This window comes from Microtus pennsylvanicus, chromosome 6 (genome assembly GCF_037038515.1).
Source record: "Microtus pennsylvanicus isolate mMicPen1 chromosome 6, mMicPen1.hap1, whole genome shotgun sequence".
Classification (NCBI taxonomy): domain Eukaryota; kingdom Metazoa; phylum Chordata; class Mammalia; order Rodentia; family Cricetidae; genus Microtus; species Microtus pennsylvanicus.
Window position 1 is genome coordinate 109,483,368 of NC_134584.1, and position 27,201 is coordinate 109,510,568.

The window sequence follows — 27,201 nt, forward strand, 5'->3', positions numbered from 1 at the left end:
CTGAATGCAAGTGATGCCACTCCCTTCAATTTCATTACCTGGCCCACTGAGCTTACTGTCCTCACAAAGTTTAGATTCTATCATCCTGTATTGTCTTAGACTTTATTAAGCTACCTTCCAGAGTATTCTTGTAAAAAAAAAAAGTAAAATAATATAAAGTACAAAGCATAATGGGAGTACAAAAGATATATGGAATAAAAGATAGTCATTGATATCAATCTATTTTAGAATAAAGAAACACATAAAAGAGTTCTCTAATTCTGTATATAATATTCCACTTCTCTGGCCCTTGCAAGGAAAAGCTTATGGATGGTACTTCAATCGACTGCTCCCATGATGGAGGCAGGAGAAGAGCATGCACCAGCTTCTCCTTGTTCAAGCACCCACCTTTCCATCGTGATTATATGCCTGAGATAGAGAGAGCAAAACAGAACCCTGAGACAAAAGAGCTCTTTGTAAAGGCATTGACAGAGACAAGTATCAAATACAGAAATAGTGGGGGTTAAAAGTCTGGTAAAATGGCTCAGCTGAGGCCAGATGGTGGTGGCACATGCCTTTAATCCCAGCACTGGAGAGGCAGAGACAGGTGGATCTCTGTGAGTTTGAGGCCAGCCTGGTCTACAGAGCGAGTTCCAGGATAGGCTCCAAAGCTACAAAGAAACCCTGTGTTAGGGGGCGGAGAGAGATGTCTCAGCTGACAAAAGTGCCTAAATTACCCCCTCCCCCAAAACCTACATAGAAGGACAGAACTAAGGCCCACAACTTGTCCTCCAACCTCCAGATCTGCACTATGGAAAACATATTTCTGCACACGCATGTGCGCGCACATACACACAAATATATACAATCAATCAAAATAAAAATAAATAACCAAGGGAAGCAGCAGAAATATGAGGTGGCACAAACAGTAAACAGAGCTCTCCAGGGATTACCACCCGATTACCCATGTGCCCTCAGGCACCACTTTGCCCACCTACTCAAGCATTTCTGCATATGTAATATGAAGAAATAGGTCAGATACTCCAAAGACTCAAAATTACATTACTCAAATAAATTGTTAACATTGGACTTGTTGGATGGCCACTTCTACTGTAAGTCAATTTCTCTGCCTACATTCTAATTCCTCAGGGAGTCTGGTCCACTCAGCTCTACACTTCCTAAGCTTCTACTGCCTGCTAGACATTCCCAACTGGGTGCTCACCAAAACTTAAAATGAGAAGATATATACTAAACGACAAAAGGGACTATTGATAGAGCAGTTAATGAGCTTGGGAAGTAAGTGTAAAAAATTAAATACGAATAATGACATATTTGTATTTTTTTAAGATTTATTTATTATATGCAGTATCTGCCTGCAGGCCAGAAGAAGGTGCCAGATCTCATTACAGATAGTTGTGAGTCACCATGTGGTTGCCAGGAATTGAACTCAGGACCTTTAGAAGAACAGCCAGTGTTCTTAACCACTGAGCCATCTCTCCAGCCCCCAACATATTGTATTTTATCTGTGTAATTAAACAAAATTTTCTGAAAGGTAAAATATAAAAACAATAATTACAAATATACAATATGCAGATAAAATAAGAGTAAGAAAATAGAGACTACAAAAGTATTATATTAGTGCAGTTACTTCTACATTTCTGAGTCTATTACTTTTTAAACTGTATGGATGTATGCATGTGCACAAACATGAAAAAACATGGCTCAAGAGGCTAGAGGCATCAGCTCTCCCTAGAACTGGAGTGAGAGGCAGCTGTGAGGCACCAGCAAGTGGGTGCTGGAACTCAGGTCCTCTCCAAAAGCAGTATCCACTCTTCGCTACTGAGCCAGCTCTCCAGCCCCAGCATGCCTATATTTTAACAAACTAGTTTCAGATATGCAAATTAACCTGAAGCAGTATGTTTTTACAATTTGGATAAAAGATTAACTTTTAACAATGTTATTTGATATTGAAAGAGATATAGAAAAATTAGTACTCTACTGAATAACATGCTTACTGGTAACACATATTTGTGTAATTTAGGAACAGTTAGTCAAAATTCAAAAGGCAGACCTGTAATGACTCAAAAGTTCTACTCCTATGACTAATGTCTTCCTCCTACACTCTAGAAGTCAGCCTCTCTCCTTTTCCTGACAGTCATCTCCTGGTTCTCTTTATAGGTTTGTCATTTGTAATACATACATCCTATATAAATACAGGCTAAACTACTGTAACAAACAGGATATAATGGCTCAAACAAAACATCTAACTTTGCTCAGGTAGGCATTCTAGGTAGCCAGAGATCAATACTGTTATTCAGAAAGTCAGGATGACGGTGAACCTGCCACTTCTGACATCTGACTTCAAATACTGTTCTAATTATTGTCATCCTAGCCCTCAGGAGAGGAAAGTAGCAGTGAGGAACAGAACAAGACATAGAAGTGGCACTCATGAATTCCATGTCCTATCACGAAGAAAATATAGCCACATACGCACAGCTAATTGAAACAGGCTAGGAACCATCATATGCAATCTACAATTCTGTTACTCACGACTTAAGATATACAAACTACTACCGCACACCTCCACACAATATGGCTTAGATCTATGTGTTTCAACTTTTGGGTGTTTCCGAATTCTTGTTGTTGTTATTGTGCTTGTTTTTTGTTGTTTTCTGAGATAGGATCACATCTACACAGGCTGCTCTTGAACTTGAAATGTAGCCAAGAATGCCCTTCAACTCCTGATCTTCCTGCTTCTACCACCGAGTGTTGAAAGTTCAGGTATGTGCCACCTTGCCCGGCTCATTTTTGAACTTTGAATGGAAACATACTATGTGATCTGTGATAGTTAACTGTCAGTCTGACTGGAATCACCAAAGAAACACACCTCTGTGTCTATGAAGGGATTCCTACAAGGGCTAGTGAAAGAGATTAAGACTCACCCTGAAAGTAGGGAGCCCCAGCCCACGGACTAGGGTCACAGAGAGCTAAGCACCAGCATCCTCTCTCTGCTTCCTGACTGTGGGTGCAATGTAAGCAGTTACCTCCCACTCCTGTTGCCATGACCTCCTCTCAAACTGGGAGCCAAAACAAGCTTCTCCTTCCTTATGTCCAAATGTTCAAAGTGGCAGAATCACTGTCATCCTGATTTCCTTCTGACAGTTTTTTTTATTTAAAAATTTTTTTTCATTTTACATACCAATCCCAGTTCCCCTCTTTTCCCTTCTCCTACCCCCCATCCCACCCCCTACCCACTCCTCAGAGAGGGTAAGGCCTCCCTTGAGGAGTCAATGAATCTGACAGGTATCTTATCACAACAAGAACAGTAACCAATCAGGTTCTTGGTTATAGCTTCTCATTTGCATTTAAGCTCTTTACATGAAAGTCTCTTAAACAATGTAGGCAGATGCATTGTAGAAAGAGGCATCCTGAGCTATCCATCTACAACTACAACTTCTCTAACAACTCACACCCATGAGATTCCATTTCTTCTCATATAAAGGGATAAATTAATGTACTTCAAGTCCTCGTAGCTGATCACGTCAGCAACTCAAATTCAGTGATGAAAAATGTATTTATTTGCAAGATTGCCACCTTCTATCTCCACAGTACTGGGATAAAAAACCCAGGGTTTTACACAGGTTAGACAAGCACTCTACCGCTGAGCTACATCCCTAACTCTTTTCCACAGCCTTTGTACTGACTATCTCTTGTAGCTAGGCAACACAGGAGGAGAGCTGGTTTGAACTTAGGCCCATGACCTCAATGACTGTGTTCTATGTAAGCTGATTCATCCAACAACTCTACACATGAAATATTTAAAGCTGATTACTTAGCACTTTGCTCACAGATAATAGTTCAAACACTTCCTTTCTTTCAGTTAACTATGAATGTTTCTGGATTCAAGAACTGGAAAAGAAGGAAATTCTCTCTTATTGATAGTCTTAAGATATGTCCCACATTCTCTGACACTCTCCTTCAAAGGTGGAACCTAATTCTCTTCCCCTTCTGTAATGCAGGCTGTGATTAATGACTCAGTTTTTGGTTGTTCTGTTGTTGTTTTTTTAAGACTTCATTTCCTTTTTTTAATGATTTATATTTTTATGTGTATTGGTCTGCATGTATGTCTGTGTGAGAGTATCAAATCCTCTGGAGCTGGAGTTACAGAGAGTTATAAGCTGCCATGTGGGTGCTGGGAATTGAACCTGGGTCCTTTCGAAGAGCAGCCCATTTCTTTCTTTTTAATTATGTGAGTGTGTGTGTGTGTGTGTGTGTGTGTGTGTGTGTGTGTGTGTGTGTCCAAGTGAGTAGAAGGGCCCAGAGGCCAGAGGAGGGTGTCTGATACCCTGCAGCTGGAGTTACGGGTGGTTCTGATTTACCTGGCATGGGTATTGGGAACTTAACTGTGTTCTCTAGAAGAGAAGTATGCATTCTTAACAAATGAGCCATCTCTCCAGCCTTAGTAAACAGAAAATGGCAAAAGTGAAGTAAAGTTGTCAAAAAAGATACTGAGGCCTGCATGTGTGTATACATTGTGTAGGTGGAAGTCATGTTTCATCCTTGGCTGCTACATTGTAGGTACAATTAAGCAATCCATGGAAAGTCAATATAACAAGGAACCAAGGTGTACTACCAATAATCAGTAAGGAACCAAGGCTCTAACCAACAACAGCCTTTAAACCACAGTAAAAAGTGAATGAATCCTCAAGGCTGGGAAGACAATTCTGTGGGTAAAGCTGTCTGCTTCCAAGTCTGACAACCTGAGTTCAATTCCTAAGACCTACATGGTAGAAGGCAAGAACTGAGAAGTTGCCTTTTGACCTCCCCATGAAGATCATGCATACTTACATGTGTGCGTAACTATACACATGCAAAGATATTCATATATCCACAAATGTAATACAAAAAAAATTCAAGTGAATCATCTCGCAGTTCAGATAACTCATAATCATCTGCAACTCAAGTTCAAGGGATCCTACTCCTCTGATAGACTCCAAGGGCACCATGCAAGCAGATAGTGCATGTACATATATACATATAAAATAAAAATAAGTTTAAAAAGTTAATCAAGCCTCAGATGATCATTTTATGAGACTCAAGCCTGAGCCATCCAGCTAAAATTGCTCCTTTATTTCCAACCCAGAGAAATTACAAAATATACATTTGACATTACTATGTTTTAAGGTAATTTGTTACATAGCCAATAGGTAACTCACCTATCTACCTCTACCTACCTTCCCCCCACGTATTTGCTTGTTACCTTTAGATTTGGGCACCAGATGCATACTGTCTATTTTATAAAAAAATTACTTTTAAAATTCCCTTCAATGAGCATAATTTCCTCACTCAAATTATACTAACTTATCTAAATCAGTAGAGTTCATTTTTAAGGTTTCCCATCTAGCACCTGACAGAACCACCATCCAACAGTATCAAACACAAACTCACTCTTGTAGTTTATACTGCAACTGTTCTCTTATAGAATGCTTCATATGGCCATACTATAATTTATCAAGTGGTGGTGGTAGAAAATTGGTGGCATCAGAGTCAACAACTGTGCTACATCCTTGTATGCAAAAGAAACTTTGAGGGCTGGTGAAACTCAATGTATCACAGCCGGGGCTTGCGATAAACCTCCAGCAATACTTCCGCACCAACCAGGAGCCTGACCAGCACCAGATGTCAGGCAGCTGGGTACTATTATGATCTCTTTGGAAAGAGGAAGCATAGTCCCACCCAGGGCCATGACATTCTAAGAGGGACAAGGAGACCCACAAGCAGGCCTAGGGCCTGATATGGGAGAGAGAGACAAAATAGTTCATGTCCTGTGGCAGAGGCACACATATCTGAGGAGGCAAAAGAGATGAGGTGAGTGACTTCATTGCCACCCATGTCTGGGTTCAGATACTGATGCATCCAAGGTCTCTGATGTCTGTGGCTCCTGATCCCACCAAAGGCAGAGAGGATAAGGCTATTCAGAGCTGGTCCTGCCCCTAACTGACTGTAACTCTAGGGAGAACTGGTCCTGCCCCTCACTGGCTAAAATAGGAGAGAGGATACCACATCTCTCCCAGGCTGCACAGTAGAGCTGACGCTGGTTGCAAGGCATGGGTGTACTGACCCTGAGGACATAAGAATGGAGGAGCAGGTCACATCTCTCTCATCTGCCATGTGGTGGCATGGGTGAGAAAAAAATCTCCTCCTCTCTTCACTCCTCACCTCCTGAAGCAGGTGGAGGACCTGACCCAACCCCTCAGTAGCTGCAGCACTCAGAAGAGCAGGCCCTGAATCTCACATAAGCAGCACAATAGACCTGACCCTACGGTCCAAAGTGTGGGTGAGCCAGCCATGAAGTTGTGAGCGTGGGAGAGCTGTCCCCATTACTCATCTATCTTGAGGCAGAATGGGCGGGGTAGAAATCTGTTCCCCATCAATGCCTGAGGCAGGTGTGAGAGCTGGCCCTGTCCCTCATCCGCTGTGGCACTTCAGAAAGTGTCCCCTACACTTTGCCTGGGCAGCACCAGTAGAGCTGGCCCTGAAGCTGTAGGTGTGGGAGAACCACCTTGAGGACATGAAAGCTGGAGGATTGCCCTGCTCTCTGCTCATAGCTGAAAGGGGTGAACTAGTCAGGGCAATGCTGAAAAGCGAAGACAGGGGAGAGCTGGCAGGCTGACCAACTTTGCAACTACCCAGTTCCAGACCCGGAATTATGTGTTCACCACCGCATCATCACATCTGTGATCTGCTGGAGCACAGGGGTAGGAGGGCGTCAGTCCTGCGGACCCAGAGTTGCAGGAGCTCCAAGACACAAGACAGTAACAGGATACACAAGAAGAGCCCCAGTGAGGGCCCCGCGTTAATAGCGCAACAGAGACCAGGGGCCTCGAACAAGACCGATGATTCTTTTCGATAAATGTCTGCATGTAAAAATATATGGACATAGGGCTTTATTGTATGATTCACTGTGAAACACTGAAGCTTCTTCCATGAAGAGATTTTTCCCCTTTTTCCTTTTTTTTCTTTTTTTTCCCAACTTTTAATTTTTTTGCTGGGGTGGGGCGAGAGATGGGTGGGATCAGGAGGGACAATGTGAAAGACACAAAGAATAAATTTTAAAAATTAAATAAAAAAAAGTAAGAAATCCCAAGGCATTTTAAAGCTTGACTTTCATTCTGAAATAAAAACACTCACTGCAAAAAGAACTCACTCCAATCATAGTCAATTAAAGGGCATGCTATCATTTCAACTCATGATTTTTAGTATTTGCTTTATTAATTTTACTATATGTATCTGGGCATATGCACTTGAGTACCACGCTGGCAGAGGCCGGAAGAGGGTAACAGATTCCCTGGAGATAGAGTTACCCAGGGTTGATTGTGATCCCACTGTACATGTGTGCTGCAAACCAAGATCAGGTTTTCTGTGAAAGTAGCACATGCTCTTAACAGTTTGAGTATATATATAAAATATATATATATATATATAACATATATATTTTAATTTTTTTTTTCTTTTTCAAGACAGGTTTCTCTATGTAACCACTCTGGCTATCCTGGAACTCACTCTGCAGACCAGGCTGGCCTCAAACTCATAAAGATCCACCTGCCTCTGCCTTGCAAGTGCTGGGATTAAAGGTGTGTGCCACCACTGCCCAGCATCAGTTTGGGTTTTTAAAGAGTTTTATATCAATAGATGGTTCAATTCCTCAAATTGACGCTAATTTTTCTCAGATTTGACTTCAAACTATCAACTATTCTCCTCCACAAACCACCAAAGGATTTTATTTGCATTTCTCTCTTCTGACACTTAGTAACTCACTCACTCACTCGCTCTCATATCTCTCAAGAATATCTATGTATTGTTTTCCTACTCTGAAAACACTTTTTGTTTCTTCCTTTTTCAATTAGCTGAAGGGAATATACACCACTTCAGTTTATAAAAAACAAAATCGTCTATCCAACACCTTTCCTGATCTCTTAGGGTACCACAGGCATGTACGTGAACACAAACATACAATAAATCTTTAAAAATGTAAATAAGGTATAATCTAGTAATGGTATAAAATAGTTGCAATAAATAAACATTTAAAGGGAAGTTATTTTTACAAATAAATTTTGCTATTTTTTGTTTTTTTGTTTTGTTTTTTTCGAGATTGGGTTTCTCTGTGTAACAACCTTGACTGTTCTGGAACTTGCTCTATAGACCAGGATGGTCTCGAACTCAGAGATCCACCTGACTCTGCCTCCTGAATGCTAGGACTAAAAGCATGCACCACCACCGCCCAACTTGTTTTTGCTAATTTTTAAAAATCTTCCTTTACTCCCTGACGTTTGTTGTACTTTTAACTGACTTAAAAGTAACTTTTGATATAAAATACTTCTAGCAAACAATCAATTTAAATTAGTTAACAGAGTCACTACTGATAAAGCCTTACCACCATAAAATCGAATCATGCAGCTGAGGTCAGGGTTCGTAGCCTCCTCCTGTATGCGCACAGGATCTTCAAATCCCAGCCTTGATAAGTAATCGTAAACAATCTGGAGAGGCCGTTCAGTGGGTTCCAATCTCCTGCTTACACAATTCAAAACATAACACATGATAAGTAATAAAGATGTGCTTATTTTCCTCAGCTCAATTTCGTCTTGATTTTTACTCCAAGATCAAGCAAGACTGAGTGTGTGTGTACATGCACGAGTGTGCAAGTGCACAGACAACAGTGGTGGATATCAAGTATCTTCTATTGATCTCCGTCTGTTCCCCTAAGACAGTCTCTCTAGCGTCTGGGCTAGGCTGGGTGGTCAGCAAGCTCTTTGCACCCACCTGCTTCTATCTTCCAATGCTGGGGCTACAAGAAGTAGCTACATACCCAGCTTTTCATGTGGGTGGAGGGAATTTGAGCTCAGATCTTCAACTTGTAGAGCAAGCATTCTTGCCTACTGGGCCAAGATCTGTTTTAATATCATACAACTAATCTAAACAAGTGGTTTTCAACATAATGAGTCTTAGGACTCCTTTTTACATTGTGAGAACCAAAAAAAAAAAAAGCTTCTGTTTACATACACTGAATTCACTGATAGTATTGAATTAGGAATTAAAATTAAGAATTTCCAAAGCTTTGTCATAAAACAATTATTATACTCGTTATATAATAACATAGATTACTTAAAATATGTTTTCAAAAAAAAGTTTTGTAAAAAGAGTAAGAACCATTGCTTTGTATTTTTGTGAATCTTTCTTTTCAGGTTTTTTTTTTTCTTTTTTTGAGAAAGGGTCTAACATAGGCCAAGCTGGCCTAGAACCCAGAATGTAGCTGAGAATGACTTTAAACTTCTGATCCTCCAGCCTTTTCCTCCCAAGTGCTGGAATTACAAACATATGTCACCATGCTTGGTCATTTTTTAAGAAATTTCTTATCAGATGGTTTAACAGAAAAACAACTAAAATTTAGTATCTCCTTTTATAGTCAGTACATGGGAATAGCAGCCATGCAGGTTCTGGAAAACAACCCTGCATCCTCACAAGGGACTGCAAGTGAAAAGGAAAATAGATACTATGTTATAGAGTGGTCTCAACCTCAAAACCTCTTTAAAGAATCTCAGAAGCAAGTCTGCTAGTACATGCCACAAAATCCTAGCACGATAATGAGATAATGAGGCCTGAGGATTAAGAACTGGAAGTCAGCTGAGTTATGAGACCCTGATTCAAAAAACAAACAAAAAAAAAGGGGGGGGAGTCTCAGAGGGCTCCTGGGATCCTCTGACCACTTCTGGTCTAAACTTAAAGGCAGAAACAACAATAACAAAAATGTATAATATAAAGAGTTATATTCACCATAACTAATTTCAAATAAGCATATACACAAACACAGATGTAGAATTTGTTGCCTGCTCTGCTCTAGGGACCGTATGTCTCCATTCACTTTACAGAGAATATCTTCAAAACAGCTAGGAATGAATGACGTAATAAACCATTCTACTATGAGGTCCAGATTAAAAGCTAAAGCTCCTAGTAATTTTGCATTTTAAGTCAAATTTAGGATACTTTGAAAATATACAAGAAAAAGAAATGACTATTATCTATGTGGACTGAAGGGGTTTCAGCAGTCTCAATAGCAGACTGATTTTGTTGGGACTATTTTAAGGTATGTTACTTTTGTTTATGTGCATTTGTTTAACTCTGTGAAGCTGTGATACTCTACCTGTCTCAAACACCTGATGGTCTAATAAACACCTGAACAGCCAATAGCAAGGGAGGAGAAAGGATAGGCAGGGCTGGCAGGCAGAGAGAATACAAAAGAGAAAACCGGGAAAAGTGGTCAGAGTAGTAGCCTGAGAAGAGGGAGGACATTAAGGGCTAGTCACCCAGCTACACAGCAACCCATAGAATAAGAGTTAGATTTAAAGAAGTAAGAGAATGGGAAAAACACATAGGCCAAAGGGTGGGTAGGATAATGTAAGTTAAGGAAAGCAGGCAAGAAACAAGCCAAGCTAAGGCTGGACATTTATAAATAGAGTAAGACCGTGTGTGATTCATTTGGGAGCTGGGTGGCAGGTTCCCCAAAACACTCCAAAGAGCATAACATATTATTTCTATATCTTCTGATAATTCTTTTCATCAAAAAGCAAATAGTAATAGATGGAGTAGCTAAACATACAGGCTTGAAAAGTCAGAATGCCTGATCTGGAGACTCAGTTCTGCTTGCCCCTGCTTATTTAATCTTCCTGTATTAAATTCCATGCTAGTATAAAAAGAATGAAAATCGAATTCATAGGGTTGCTACTAAGACTATCTTTCTTACAACAAGAGCAATATAACATGTAAAGCACTTAGCAAAATATCTTGCATGTAATGTGTCCCCTAATACTGATGACTGTAGTTCCAAAACAATTTAGGATTGAGGTCAGTGAAATGGTAAAGACAAGGTCCCTGCCACCAAGCATGATCCACCTGGGTGTGATTCCTGGGAACGACAGGGTAGAAGGAGAGAATTAACTCCCACAAGTTGTCCTCTGACCTCATGCTCACAATGGCATACATGTGTCCACAACAACACACACACACACAGGCATGCACACAAATAAATGTAAAAAATTAAGACTGCAAGGCCCGAGCCAGCAACCTCCACAGGAGCAGGCCCAAGCCAGTGACCTCTGCAGGAGCAGGTACAAGGGAGCAACCACCAAGGGAGCAGGTGCAAACCAGGGACAAGACCCAAGCCAGGGACTTCCATTGGAGTAGGCCTGATTCTGGGACATCCTCAGGAACAGGCCCAAGTCAGCAACCACCCCAGGAGTAGGTACAAGGGAGCAACTGCTGAGGAAGCAGGCCTGAGTTAGAGCTGCTCTGCCAGATTGGGTCTAAGCCAGGGACCTTTGCCAGAGCAGGCCCAAGCCAGGAGTAAGCCGGGGCCACAGACCTCAGTGGGAGCTGGCCTGAACGACCACAGGGATTGCAGAGCAACCCCCGGGAACCCCTAGTGACCTCCGGGAACACCAAGAGACCTCTGGAGTGACTGGAACAATGGCCCCCACTGCACCACAAGGAGCGACCTCTGAGCCTTAGACCACTGGCATCAGGAAGATTAATCACCAGAGACACGACCCAACTACACCAATCAGAGAAAAAGATGGGTAGACAAAATATGAACACACTCAACACTACAAAGGTCAACATGACACCAACAAAAACTGGTGGCTCTACAACAGCAAGACCTGAACACACAAATATAGATGAAGCAGAATAAAATAACCTAAAAAATAATTTTAGGATAATGTTTGAGGCCCTTAAAGAGAAAATAAAAAATTTCCTCAAAAAAATGAAGGAAAAGACCAACAAAAAATTAGAAGAAATTAACAAATCCCTTAAAAGAAAACCAAGGAAAAGCAGGCAAACAGATGAAATAAAATGATTCAAGACTTGAAAACTGAAATAGAGACAGAAAGGAAAACACAAACTGAGGAAATTCTGGAAACAGCAGATATGGGAAAATGATCAGGAATCACAAATGCAACCATAAACAGCAGAATACAAGAGATGGAAGAGAGACTCTCAAGCACTGAAGATACAATAGAGGAAATAGACTCATCAGTCAAAAAAAAATTAAATCTAACAAAAGCTAAACACAAAATATCCAGGAAATATGGGACACCATGAAAAGACCAAACCTAGGAATAATAGAGATAGAAGGAGAAGTCCAACTCAAAAGCACAAACTTTCCCAACCTAAAGAAAGCTATGTATATAAAGATACAAGAAGCTTATAGAACACCAAATAGACTGGACCAATAAAGAAAGTCCCCTTGCCACATAATAATCAAAACACTAAATATACAGAATAAAGAAAGAATATTAAGAGCTTCAAATGAAAAAGATCAAATAACAAACAAAAGGCAGACCTATCAGAATTACACCTGACTTCTCAATGGAAACAATGAAAGCCAGAAGGTCCTGGTCAAGCATTATCCAAACATTAAGAGATCACGGATGGCCAGCCCAGACTACTCTATCCAGCAAAACTTTCAATCACCATAGGCGGACAAAACAAGATAGTCCATAACAGAACCAGATTTAACCAACACCTAGTCAAAAAACCCAGTCCTACACAAAGTACTAGAAGGAAAACTCCAACCCAAGGTAATTAGCTACATCCACAAAAACAGACAATAGATAATCTAACAGCAGCAAATCCCAAAGAAGGGAAAAACACACACAATAACATCACCAACGACGAAATCTAAAGTAATAGAAACTAGCAATCACTGATCATTAATAACCCTTAATATAGGCTCAACTCACCTATAAAAAAACACAGGCTAAATAGATTGGATACAAAACAGAATCCACCCTTCTGCCACATACAAGAAACACATTTCAATATCAAAGACAGACATCACCTCAGAGTAAAAAGCTGGGAAAAAAATTTCCAATCAAATGGACCTAAGAAACAAGCTAGTATAGCCAGTTTAATATCTAACAAAAAAAGACTTCAAACTAAAATCAATCAAAAGAGACAAAAAGGACATTTCATATTAGTCACAGGAAAAATCCATCAAGTGGAAATCAATACTTAATATCTATGCCCCAAATACAAGAGCACCCTCATATGTAAAAGAAACACTTCTAAAGCTTAAATCACACATTAAACCACATACACTAATAATGGGTGACTTCAACATCCCACTCTCACCACTGGACACTTCATCAGACAGAAAATTAACAGAGAAATGAGGGAATTAACAGATGCTATGAATCAAATAGGCTTAACAGACATCTATAGAATATTCAATCCAAACATAAAAGAATATGCCTTCTTCTCAGGACCTCATGGAACGTTCTCAAAAAATTGAGCACATATTAGTTAACAAAGCAAACCTCCAGAGATACAAAAAAGCTGGAATAACCCCATGTATCTTACCGGATCACCATGCCTTAAAATTAGAATTCAACAGCAACACTAATTCCAGAACTGCCACAAACACATAAAAATTAAACAATGTTCACTTGAATCATCAATGGGTCAAGGAAGAAATAAAGGAAGAAATCAAAGACTTCCTAAAATTCAATGAAAATGACCACACAACATACCCAAATCTATGGGACACAATGAAAGCAGTGTTAAGAAGAAAATTCATAGCACTAAATGCCTAAATAAAGAAGATGGAAAAAATCCACACTAGTGAGTTAACAGAACACCTGAAAACTCTAGAACAAAAAGAAAAAAATTCGCCCACGTGGACTAGATGGCAGTAAATAATCAGATTGAGAGCTGAAATCACCAAAATAGAAACAAAGAAAACAATACAAAAAAAAAATCAATGTGACAAAGAGTAGGTTCTTTGAGAAAATCAACAAAATAGATAAACTTTTATCCAAACTAACCAAAAGGGAGCAGAGAATATCCAAATTAACAAAATCAGAAATGAAAAGGAGGGATAACAAGACACAGAGAAAATTCAAAAAAAATCATTAGGTCATATTTGGGAAACCTGTATTCCAGGAAATTGAAAAACTTAAAGGAAATGGCCAATTTTCTGGATAAATATCACTAACCAAAATTAAATCAAGACCAGATAAGCAAATTAAATAGATCTATAACTGCTAAAGAAATAGAAACAGTCATCAAAAGTCTCCCTACCAAAAAAAAAAAAAGCATAGGACCAAATGGTTTCAGCACAGAATTCTACAAGATTTTCAAAGAACTAATACCAATACTCCTCAAATTGTTCCACACAATAGAAACAGAAGGAACATTACTGAACTCTTTTTACGAGACTACAATTACCCAAACCACACAAAGATATTACTAAGAAATAGAATTACAGACCAATCTTACTCATAAACACTGATGCAAAAATACTCAATAAAAATCTGGCAAACCAAATCTAAGAACACATCAAAAAATTATCCATCATGACCAAGTAGGCTTCATCCCAGAGACGCAGGGATGGTTCAATATACAAAAATCTGTCATTATAATCCACCATATACACAAACTAAAAGGAAAAAAAAACAACACATGATCATCTCATTAAATGCTAAAAAAGCTTTTGACAAAATGCAAAGGTCTTGGAGAGCGCAGGAATAAAAGAAACATACCTAAATATAATAAAGGCAAATATACAGCAAGCCATCAGCCAGCATCAAACTAAGTGAAGAGAAACTCAAGGCAATCCCACTGAAACCAGGAATAAGATAAGGTTGTACACGCTCCATATCTATTCAATATAGTGCTTGAGGTTCTAGCTAGAGCAATAAGACAACAAAAAGAGATCAAGAGGATACATATTGAAAAAGAAGTCAAACTCTTACTATTTGCTGATGATGTGACAGTTTACATAAGTGACCCCAAAAATTCTACCAAGGAACTTCTACAACTCATAACACTTTGAGTAATGTAGCAGGATATAAGATTAACTTGAAAAAAAATCAGTAACTCTCCTTTATACAGATGGGCTGAGAAAGAAATCAGAGAAACATCACCCTTCACAATAGCCACAGGTAACATAAAATATCTTGGAGTAACTCTAACCAAACAAGTAGAAGACTTGCATGAAAAGAACTTATAATCTTTGAAGAAAGAAATTGAAGAAGACACTAGAAAGTGGAAAGATCTCCGATGCTCTTGAGTAGGTAGAATTAATATAGAAAAAATGGCAATCTTACTAAAAGCAATCTACAGATTCAATGCAATGCCCATCAAAATTCTTCACAGACCTCAAAAGAACAATACTCAACTTCATATGGAAAAGCAAAAACCTGTACAATGAAGGAACTTCTGGAGGCATCACAGTCCCTGACTTCAAACTCCACTACAGAGCTACGGTACTACAAACAGCCTGGTATTGGCATAAGAACAGATAGGAGGACCAATGGAACCAAAGTGAAGATCAGGATATAGATCCACACACCTAACACCTGATTTTTGACAAAGAGGCAAAAAATATAAAATGGAAAAAGGAAAGCATATTCAACAAAAGTTGCTGGCATAACTGGATATCAACATGTAGAAGAATGAAAATAGATCCGTATCTATCACCATGCACAAAACTCAAGTCCAAATGGATCAAAGACTTCAACACAGAACCAACCACACTGAACCTCACAGCAGAGAAAATGAGAAGTACACTTGAATGCATCGGCACTTCCTAAATTTAACCCCAGGAGCACTGACACTGAGAGAAACAATTAATAAATGCGACCTCCTGAAACTGAGAAAGCCTCTGTAAAGCAAAGGACACAGTTAACAAGACAAAATGGCACCCTAGAGAATGGAAAAAAATCTTCACCAACCCCACATCAGACAGAGGGCTGATCTCCAAAATATACAAAAACAAAAAAAAAAAACAAAAAAAACCCAAGAAATTAAGAAATTGGTCATCAAAAGAACAAATAATCCAATAAAAAAAAATGGAGTACAGACCTAAACAGAGAACTCTCTCAACAGAGGAATCTAAAATGACTGAAAGACACTAAGGAAATGTTCGACATCCTAAGTCATCAGAGAAATGCAAACCAAGACAACTCTGAGATTCCATCTTACACCTGTAAGAATGGCCAAGATCAAAATAACTGATAACAACTTATGATGGAGAGGACATGGGGTAAAGGGAACACTCCTGCATTGCTGGTGGGAGTGCAAACTGGTACAGCCACTTTGGAAATCAGTATGCCAATTTCTCAGAAAATAGGAACAACCTACCTCAAGACCCAGCAATACCACTTTTGGGTATATACCCAAAGGATGCTCAATCAAACCACAAGGACACATGCTCAACTATGTTTATAACAGCATTGTTTTTCATAGCCAGAACTTGGTAACAACCTAAACGTTTGTCCCTTAATCGAAGAATGGGTAAGGAAAATGTGGTACACTTACACAATGGAGCACTACACAGCAGAAAAAAAATAATGGCATCTTGAAATTTGTGGGCAAATGGATGGATCTATAAAACATCATATTGAGTGAGGTAACCCTGACCCAGAAAGACAAATATAATATGTAATCACTCCTAAGTGGCTTCTAGACATAAAGCAAAGGAAAACCAGCCTACAACTCACAATCCCAAAGAACCTAGACAACCAAGATGACCCTAAGAGAGATATACATGGATCTAACCTACATGGGAAGTAGAAAAAGGCAAGCTCTCCTGAGTAAATTGGGAACATGGGGATCATGGAAGAGGGTAGAAAGGAAGAGGAAGGGAAGGGAGGGGAAGGGAGAAAGATATATAGCTCAATAAAAACAATTAAGATTGGCATTACGTTTTAATTAGATTAAAATTAGAGTATCTCTTCTACTTGAAAAAAACACTAAACAAGCACTACATCAAAGTGTATGTACCTTCAAAAGGTCTTAAAGAGCATCTAGTAATTATATTGATTAGAAAAATAAAGCCAGTGTGATGGTTTGAATGAAAATGGACCCATAGGTTCACAGGAAGTGACACTATTAGGAGGTATGGCCTTGTTGGAGGAAGTATGACACTGTGGGTGGTGTTTGAGGTTTGAGAAGCTCAAGATAGGCCCAGTGGATCACTTACTCTTTCTGCTGCCTACTGATCCAGATGTAGAACTCTCAGCTGCCTCTCATGGATCATGGCTACCTGTATGCCACCATCCTCCCTACCATGATGACAGGGGGATAATCTCTCAACTGTAATTCAGCTCCAATTAAATGCTTTCCTTTATAGAGTTAATATGGTCATGGTGTCTCTTTACAGCAACAGTAAGCCTAACTAAGTTGGCCAAGTAGAATGGTGCACACCTTTAGTCCCAGTTCTCAAGAGGCAGAGGCAGAAGGAACTGAATCAGGATATCCTGTCTACATAATGAGTTCCAAGACAGCCAGGGCTATAAAGTGGGACCTTGAATCAAAAAAAAAAATAAATTAATAATAATAATAATAAACCAACAACAACAAGAAAAGAAATATAATATACTTCTCTGTATGGACAAAAGATATGAAGGTCAGTCTTTTATATTTGAATAACTATAAAAAGCTGAGCAACAAGATTTAAGTAAAAACTATAATGAAAACAGTAATCACTACAAAAGCTACATATAAACACCTGCATCAAAATAAGAAACAAAGAGTCTAAACTGCTGTACAAAGCGCACCAAAAATAAACCAACACCTGGCCTTGCCTTCCTCCTGCTCAGCTTAGTTTTTTGTTGTGTTCGCTGTTACAACCCATGCTAGCCTACAACTCCTGACAGTTCGGCCTCAGCCTCCAAAGCACTGGGATTCTAAACATTGTGCTGCCATCCATGGCCAGCTCAATATGATCCTCTCGTGCCAGAAACTGTAAGGTAAACTCAGATAAAACTATTACTGCTACTAAGAAAGGGGACGGGGAATAGAGCCCATAAAGACACAGAAGGACTGAGCTTTTATATTATTATTTATTTAGATAGTGTAGTTTTTTCTGAGACAAGGCCCTGTTATGTAGCACTAGCTGGCCTGGTACTCGCTACATAACCCAGATTCCCCTCAAGCTTGCAGTAGTTCTGCTGTCTCCATCTCCCAACTGCGGGGATATTAAGTGTGGGCCACCGTGCTGACTGAATTTAATAGAAAAGAAACTTTTCAGAGTAAAAGTATCCATTAATCCTTAATCAAAGAAAATAAAAGCTCACCAAGGTCTGTGACAACAGTAGGTATTTTCCCAACCTAACCCAGAATTTTTCTTTAAAAGAAGGATTTTAGCTGGGCATGGTAGCACATGCCTTTAATCCCAGCACTCCGGAGGCAGGTAGATCTCTGAGTTCTAAGGCTGTACAGAGAAACTGTCTCAAAAACTAAAAGCAAAAAACAACAACAAAAAGGGTGTATGTGTAACTAGACAGTGGGTGCTGTTTCCCTTTCTACACATTTTCCCCTTATTTTCAATGTACCTTATTTTTGTTTTGTTTCTTTTTTTTTTTTTTTTCCTTTTCTTTTTCTTGAGACACCAACTCTCACTGAGCCTGGAGCTCACTGATTTGGTTCGATTGGCTAGACAACTAATTCCAGAGATCAGCAAGATAAAGACAAATTTTCAGAAGAATGTATAGGGTCAGCAACATGGTCCAACAGCTAAAGGCACTTGCCAGGACCCAAAGATGGAAGGACAGAATTAATCCTGAAGTTGTCCTCTTATCTACTCACGAGTACTATGGTATAAGAAAATGTGAGCACACACAGTACATACAATGAATACATGTAATTTAAAGTGATCAAGGAGAACTTACAACATCCTATCAAAGGATCAGACTTGCTAGAACAAGTGGCCCCTCTGAATGAGACCAAGCACAGGTAGAATTCACATTGGTAGACCTGGTCCAAATATCAAAAAGAATCTTAATACATCAAGATGCTCAATAATGAGAGCATTCCTGTTACAGGCATAAGAGGCACCTGTACAAACCAACAGGTTATATAACCACTATCATTCACTTACAACTTAAATTGAAATATCTAAGCTAAGACATGTAGTGATATTTCACTTGTATTTTAATAAACAAAGCTTGCCTCAAGATCAGAATGTAAAACGGCCACACTAGTCAGCCATACAGGCCAGGCAGTGGTGGCACAACACACCTTTAATCCCAGCAGCCACACTAGTTTGCCACAGAGGATGGACGGTATTGGTGCACACCTTTAATTCCAGCATTAGAGAGGAATATAAAATGGGAGGAGACAGGTCTCAACTCAGTCTCAATCTGAGTACTTGTGGAGACAGGATATCGCTAATTTTTGGCCTGAGGTAGAGGTAGGAGCCAGTGGCTGACTGCTTTGCTTTTCTGATTTTCAGAGTGAACCCCAGTAACTGTCTCTGGGTTTTTATTATTCATGCTACAGAGACATCTTCTATATATAATGCAAATTCTCCCTTGACTCTACTCCCTCCAGGATTTTGAGTTCATTGTATTTCAATATCAAAATTCCACAAGATTATCTCATATTAATAATTTATACATTTCATTTTTTTGGAGGGGGTACATGTGTAGGTCAGAGGGCAGTTTCAGGACTCTGGTTCTCTCCTTCCACCACTGGATCTAGGAATCAGGTGCACATTGTTAGGCTTGTGGGGCAAGTGCCTTTACCACTGAGCCATCTTGCTGACTCCCGTAACTATACTTTAAAGCTAACTCTTTCACTTGCTCAATTTTCTTATTTTCCTCTAGGAAGAGACCAAAATAGAAACATCCAATTCTGATGTATTTTGCATGATCAAATTACAAATAATTTGCATGATTAAGCCCAAATGTAAGCTTTGCAGATTTGGGAAACCCTCTTTATATACCATTCCTGCCAACAAAAGCATTTTCCTGGGTTGGATGAAAAAAAATCATGAGAACCTCCACAATCTGCTCTCATTACTGTAACATAAATTGATAATAAGTAATATCTCAGGAAGTACAAGAACGAGTAAGGTGAAGACTAATTCCATTTTCTCATTAGGTTCCTTTGCTTTAAAGAGTAGAGAATATGGGGGAAGGAAAGGAGGCAATACACTTACACATCAATTTTTTGTTCCAAAGTTTCAAAAGTTTTGCAGGCTGGTTACCAGCTATTTGTTAAATCTTTCACAAATTAAAGAGAAATTACATGATGCAAAATAGACGTGGTGAGTTGTCACAAAACGTTAAGAGTCAGCATTTGAACCACTTCTATTACTGCTCTGATGGTGAAACAACTGATCCCTGTAAACCTGAACATGCATGAATTCTAAGTTCTCACCACACCAGCTAGCCAGGCAGGCAGAAATGCCATGATAGCAGATTATATCCCTTTGCCAACAGTGTTCTGTATTTAGCCATTCTAAACAGTGTTCCAGTTCAGACTTGAGTACAGTTCAGTAAGTATATTTCCTAACAATTCTAGTTAGGGGTTAAAACTGTGGCTCAGTGGCAGAGCACTTGCCTAGTAGGAGAGATCAATCCCCAGCAACCGCTCCCTCCCCAATCCAAAATGAGTTCTACCCAGACAGGTTGTTACAAACTGCAATGCCATCTACCATCCCAAAAATTCCTACAATCCAGATAGAGACAAGAGTATCATGGGTTCCAAGCAAGTCTGAAATACACAGTGAGAACCTGTTTCTAAAACACCAAACAAATGCAGAGTTCTAGTTAACAATGGGAAGCAAAAGCACACACTATGAAAATCCCACATAAGAATTAACACATCCACTTTGTTCCCTACACTGAATTCAGATTACAATTCGCTCCCCAGTCATTTTTGATGATAAAATCTGCGAAGAACAATTGAAAATACAGAGAATAATTCCAATTGCAATAAAAAGGAAAATTCCTACCTCATGCTATCCTGAAGGTATCTCTGGTATCACACAGAGTATTACAAAGCTATGCCTATATCAGAAATAAGAAAAATGAAGTTCAAAGGGTCACAACTAGAACACAATGACAATACATTTGAATTTGTCTATTTCATTACAAAACCAATTTTTTTTAAAGAAAAACTATATGTTTTTTGCTAATTATTTGATAATTTGCTAAAATAATTTACGTAGAAAATAACTCAAAGCACTTCCTATGTCAATTCACTCCATGAACCCTAAAAGGTTGTCTTAAATGACTGTATTTTATTACATCTATTATATAACTCTTGAAAGATACATTATTTTTTAAAGTACCACAGTTGTGTACCAAAGATCAAGGCTGGCCTTGTCCCTGGTTCCTAGAAGGCAGATTCCAAGGAGGGCCTTTGTTATTTACCCGAATTTATGCTAAGAAAGAAAATTACTCAGGATGGGATCCTATTACCAGAACAACCAACCATGTGACTAAAGGGTTGGGATTCTAGGCCAACCTGATTCAGACAGGTGAACCAAAGGGGTTGCAGATTAGATCAGACATGTGGACACTGAGTTAGTCAATCAACCCTTTTTTACAAAGCCCAGATACTTTGTACTGTAAAGTTTCCTAGTTGGTAAAACACTTCATTGTGGTTGGAGGGGAATGGGTTGAAGTTTGTAAACACAAGGCACAGAAGCCCAGAATGGGGATCCTCCCAGACCCTGCCCTGCTTCTCTTCAGTTGCAGTTCTGATTTGCATCCTTTATATCCAAACTATAATCCTGCCCACAGTACTTTCCCCAATTCACTGAGTCTTCCAGAAAACTACTGGACTTGAGCAGTTCATGGGAACTTCCAATCTATATTTAGTTATTCAGAAATGCAGGCAAACTAGGGACCCCAAAAGAGCTGCTCCACTCTGAAATAAGAACATTCTTGTTTGTGTGTACTTGTGTGTGTGTTTTTCATTTATTCTTTTACAATTTCATGCATGTATAGAATGTATCTTGATCCTATACATGTCCTCAAATAAAGGCATTCTTGCTTGACCAACCATGCCCTTTTGGGGATTTTTTTTTTTAATTTTTATTACATTTATTTAGTTTGTGCCTGTGCATGGAGTAGGGGTGCAGGCATACACATGGCACACATGTGGAGGTCAGAGGACAACTTGCAGAAGTCAATTTTCTCCTTCTACCATAAGGGTCCTGGGAATCAACTGGTAGCATTCACCAGGAGAGCCATCTTCCTAGCTCTCCTCTTCCTCCTTTTTTTTAAAAATACAATTTTTATTCCTTCCACAGAAAAAATAGAGATACTCTGAGCCAAAATACATGCTGACTTTTTACTAATTGTGAAAAGGGCTTTTTAAAGTATAAAACTGGGCAAAATGTTTTAATGTCAGTAAATTTTAATTGAAGGGATTTCACATATTGTGACTCCTGCACTACCCACCAAACAGGGACTAGCTCTTAATTTCTCAAGTCAGCATTAACCCTGGTGAGTCCAGTGTCAAAAGGACTGTAGCTAACCAGATAGTGTCAGAACAGACATTAAGAGAGAAAAATCACTGCCAATTAACTACACTATCAAACTATTACCACTATCAACTGTAAGATGTATGCTGATTTTATAAGTATTAAAATGCAAAAGAAAGTTTAAAAATAAAAATTATCTATATTGATCCTGTAATATATAACACACTGCATATTCGTGTGTGCAGGTATATGTATATGGCTGCATGTTCACATGTCTGCATATGTAATAGCCAGAGGACAACATTGGGCACTATTCTTCCAGTACTATTCTCTATTATCTTTTTATGAGACAGAGTCTCTCATAAGCCAAGACTCACCAAGTAGACTAGAATAGCTGGGCAGTGAGCTTCAGAGATCAACCCATTTCCACATCTCCAGAACTCAGAATACAAGTTGGCACCACCATGCTCAGTTATGTTACTTGGGCTAGGGATCTAACACAGGTCCTCATGCTTGTATTTACTTCTTGGTTACTATTTACAGGACAGTAATGACTGAGCTAGCTCTGCTGCCTAACACATTTTCTCTTTTAAAGTCTTAAAATAGTACTGAAAGCCAGGCATAGTGGCACAAACCTGTAGCCAGCACAGGGGTGATAAGAGGAGGAGGTAGTTGATGGTAGGTGACACTCCTGGTCAAAGTCATTCTTGGCTACAAGGCAAGTTCAAGGCCAGCCTGGGCTATATGAGTCACCATCTTAGAAACAGAGGACTGACATGTGAAATACAAAGACAAATCTTCTCCTCTATTTTAGCAACAGTCTGGTACATATCCAGAAACAGAATCTCACTCTACTTCAAAATGTGGGAAAGAGGGATGAGAATTTAGCTCAGTAGTAGAGAGTGTACATCTACAAAGCCCCAAGTTTGATCCTCATCACTGCATTGAAAAAAAGAAAATACATGTGTACAGATATAGACGTGTGTGTCTAATAGATGTATCTATCTATATAAAACAAACTTTTGATGACCTATAGAAAGTCACTCAGAAGTGATTGAAAGATTAGAACTCAGGAATCCAAATCCTTCCTGCATTATCTTCTGCTATAAATATCCTATTACTTCGCAGAGCTTACCTTAAAAAGATGGCTATCAAACACTTACCATCTTAGTCATATAAGACAGAGTCAAAGGGCAATCTGTTTTCATTATGTATGATCTTATTACAACACTTCAGATTGAAGGAAATGATTGCACTAAGCTTTGCTGATGAGTCATTTGCTGCTTAAACAGCAAATCTGAAAAAGGGCAGGCCAAACAGCACAAGGTAAAGACTACACCAGGAAGGAAATACTTTTGTCCCAAATGCAACTTTGCCATCTGTCAACTACAGAAACTATTCCACATTTACAAAACAAATGAAAATGAAAATGGCTTTGGGGACAGAATAATCTGTGTGCCACACATATGTGATATTAAGCTTTTCTACCACTACCCCCATAAACGCTGGTATTAACTTCCCAGCAATCAGACAATCAAAAAAACCTACCCTAGCACACATATATGAAGGATATAATGGATATGAAGGTGTTATTGGGTTGGGCAGATTTGTTTCTTTCATTAGTAGATGATCTCTTAAAGGGTCTTCCAAATGTTACAATTCTGTAAGTAACCCTTCCAGTACACTGAGTCACAAGATGTCTCAGTCCCTATTCTGTTTGTGAAGAGACACTGGTGCGGGAAAATTCTGTATTCTGTCAGTTACGTTTTAAATAAATGCTGATTGGCCAGTAGCCAGGCAGGAAGTATAGGCAGGACAACGAGACAGGAAGTAGAGGCGGACCAGTGAGAACAGAAGAATTCTGGGAAGAAAGAAGCCGGTTCCTCCGCAGACACTGAAGAAGCAGGATGTGACCTGCCCTGCTGAAAAAGGTACTGAGTCATGTGGCTAATATATACTAGAATACTGGGTGAATATAAGTTATAAGAGCTAATACAAAGCCTGAGCTAATGGGCCAATCAGTTTATAACTTATGGAGACCTCTGTGTAATTTCTTCAGGGATAAATAGCTGTGGGGCCTGGTGGGAGGACAGAAACCAGGCAGGACAGAAACTCAGACAACAAGACACCATGACCTACTCTTACAAAAGCAAAGCATTTAACTGGTGGCTTGCATACAGTTTCAGAGTCCATTATTATCATGATGTGGAACAGGACCACATGTAGGCACTAGCTGAGAGCTACATTCTGATCCCTAGGCAGAAAGAGGCTCTGGGCTTCACATGGGCTTTTGAAACCTCAAAACCTATCCCCAGTGATATACTTCCTCCACAAGGCCACACCTCCTAATCCTTCTAATCCTTTCAAACAGGACCACTCCCTGGTGACTAAGTTTCAAATATATGAGCTTCTGGAGGCCATTCTTATTAAAACCACCACACAAGCCTATTGTTGAAAGAAGGAAACAGTAAAATAGATAAATAAGTAGACTGAAAGGTAAGTATTTTTTCCAGGTTCACAAGCAGTGGTTTAGCTAGCACAGCACTACTTCTAAGAGTTGAATGATTTGAAATAACCCACAGACATAATATTTACTAAGCACTAGGCTAGGAAAAAAGCTCAGTGGTTTGAGCACATGCTTAGCACACAAGCAGCCCTGGGTGGGGTGGTATGTATGAGTACCAGACAACATTCTAAGTGTTTTATTTCATTGATACTGAGGAGCTTAGCAGGGCTACTATCTCGAGAGTCAAGTGTGGTGATGAATGCCTGTGACTCGAGCACTCAGAAGGCAAGGCTGAGGTAGGAGGACTGCTGTGAGTTCAAGGCCACAATGAGCAATATAAAGAGTACCTGGCCAACTAAAACTACATAGAAAAACCGTATCCAGCAAAAACAACCAATCAAACATATTAGAAGTACGACCTGAGACTATCCAAGATCTTCTGAATTAGAATCTGTATTTTTTATTTTTGCTTTGTTTTTTGTTTGAGATATGGTTTCTCTGTGTAACAGCCCTGGCTGTCCTAGAACTTGCTCTGTAGACCAGGCTGGCCTCCAACTCACAGAGATCCACCTGTCTCTGTCTCCCAAGTATTGGGATTAAAAGCGTGTGCCACCACCCAGCTTAAGTCATCATTTTTCATATCAGGTGCAATGGATTTAATCATCATGATAAACAATGAAAATATTCTCCATTCTACAAATCCGTAAGACACAGAACATTATATACTTACATGGCAAACTGTCAGGAACACGATTTGAACCATACTTTTCCATTCCATGATACAACCTAAGCTACTACTGTATATCAAATTTCAATTATTTTATCAGTTTTGGAGATAAGGTCTCAGGTAGCCCAGGCTGGCCTCCAATTTCATGTGCAGCTGAAGGATGACCAAGAACTCTTATCTTCCTGCCTCCACCTCCCAAATACTGATATCACAGGTAACACACCTAGCTTTGCTCTCAAAAAAAAAAAGCCAAGTGGTGGTGGTGCGTACTTTTAATCCCAGCACTTGGGAGGCAGAGGCAGGCAGATCTCTTTGAGGCCAGAATGGTATACAGAGTGAGTTCCATGATGGCCAAATGTTACACAAAGAGACCCTGTCTCAAAAAAAAAAAAAAAAAAGCAAAAAGTTTACATTTAGTGTGTGTGTAAATATATACCATAGTATGCATGTCTACTATGTGAATATCAGAGATCTAATTTGTCATGCTTGACAGCAAGTACCTTTCATGCTGAGCTAAGATCTCCCTGGTTCTCAGCATTCAATTTTTAAACAACTGCCGGGCGATGGTGGCGCACGCCTTTAATCCCAGCACTCAGGAGGCAGAGGCAGGCGGATCTCTGTGAGTTCGAGACCAGCCTGGTCTACAAAGCGAGTTCCAGGACAGGCTCCAAAGCTACAGAGAAACCCTGTCTCGAAAAACCAAAAAAAAAAAAAAAAAAAATTTAAACAACTTAGAACATACCTGTAAGAAAGAATAGCCTGAAACTATTAAAACTGGTGTTTAAAGTCAAATTCTTAATAACAATAAAATTAAGATGATCTTATACTAAGAGAATAGGATATAAAATTGAATATATGATATGAGCACAAATATGTAATTATTAAAAATTGTGTGTGTGTGTGTGTGTGTGTGTGTGTGTGTAATAATAAATTATCTGGTGAAAAAAAAAGTTACCAATATAGGTTGTGAGGATGGGATGTGGTGCTGGAATGCCAGGGTTCAAACTCCAATTCAACCACTTTCTAGCTGATTACTCTTAAGAGTAATCCCTCAAATATCATTTACTATGCCTATACAATAGAAACTGTTTCCTTCACAAGACTGGATTTAATGAGGTAATCTACATAAGGCATATACATTAAATACTGTTATTTCTCTTTACGCCTTTTCATTTTTCAAAATGTGTTCAATGAGTTCACAGAACACTTTGGTAATCAGCAAAAGAGGTTCTCAAAAACAATACCGCCTCAGCGATTATCAATTACTTTACAAGGGCTATTCTGAAGAAAGGACCTACTCCAGATTAGATAATAGAAGACCAGAGCACAAGTAATTAACAACTACGTAAGAGACCTAAAGATCCGGAAGCAAACATGATTGGACAGTAAAACTGGGTAAGAGGAGCAGCTGTGCCAGCTCCTCTACTCCAAGACCTTTTACTCGGAAGAAAATCCATCAGGCACCTTAAATGTCAGTCATTTCAACTGCCTAGCAGTATCTGCCCGACCTTGGGCTAGTCAAAGCATCAATCTTCCTCACATGAAAGAAATGAGACTACATCAAAATTCTTGTAAATTGCGATGAGAAAATGAATAATATACTAACAGTACTGACTAGCACAAATAATCACAATTGGAACCGGGCAGTCTCTTCCTCATCCTTGGATGTCTAAGGTCTTGCTTGAGCTTTTACTCCAGTAATGAAAGCATGCT

General features: G+C 39.2%; 1 protein-coding gene across 1 annotated transcript in view; it reads right to left on the reverse strand.

Annotated features, from left to right (window-relative positions):
• The window catches only part of Phlpp2 (PH domain and leucine rich repeat protein phosphatase 2), a 77,587-nt gene that overhangs the window by 39,367 nt on the left and 11,019 nt on the right, over positions 1–27,201 (reverse strand). The window contains exon 3 of the mRNA XM_075977353.1: positions 8,414–8,547. Within this exon, the coding sequence (XP_075833468.1) occupies positions 8,414–8,547 (134 nt within the window). The remainder of the gene's footprint in view (positions 1–8,413; positions 8,548–27,201) is intronic.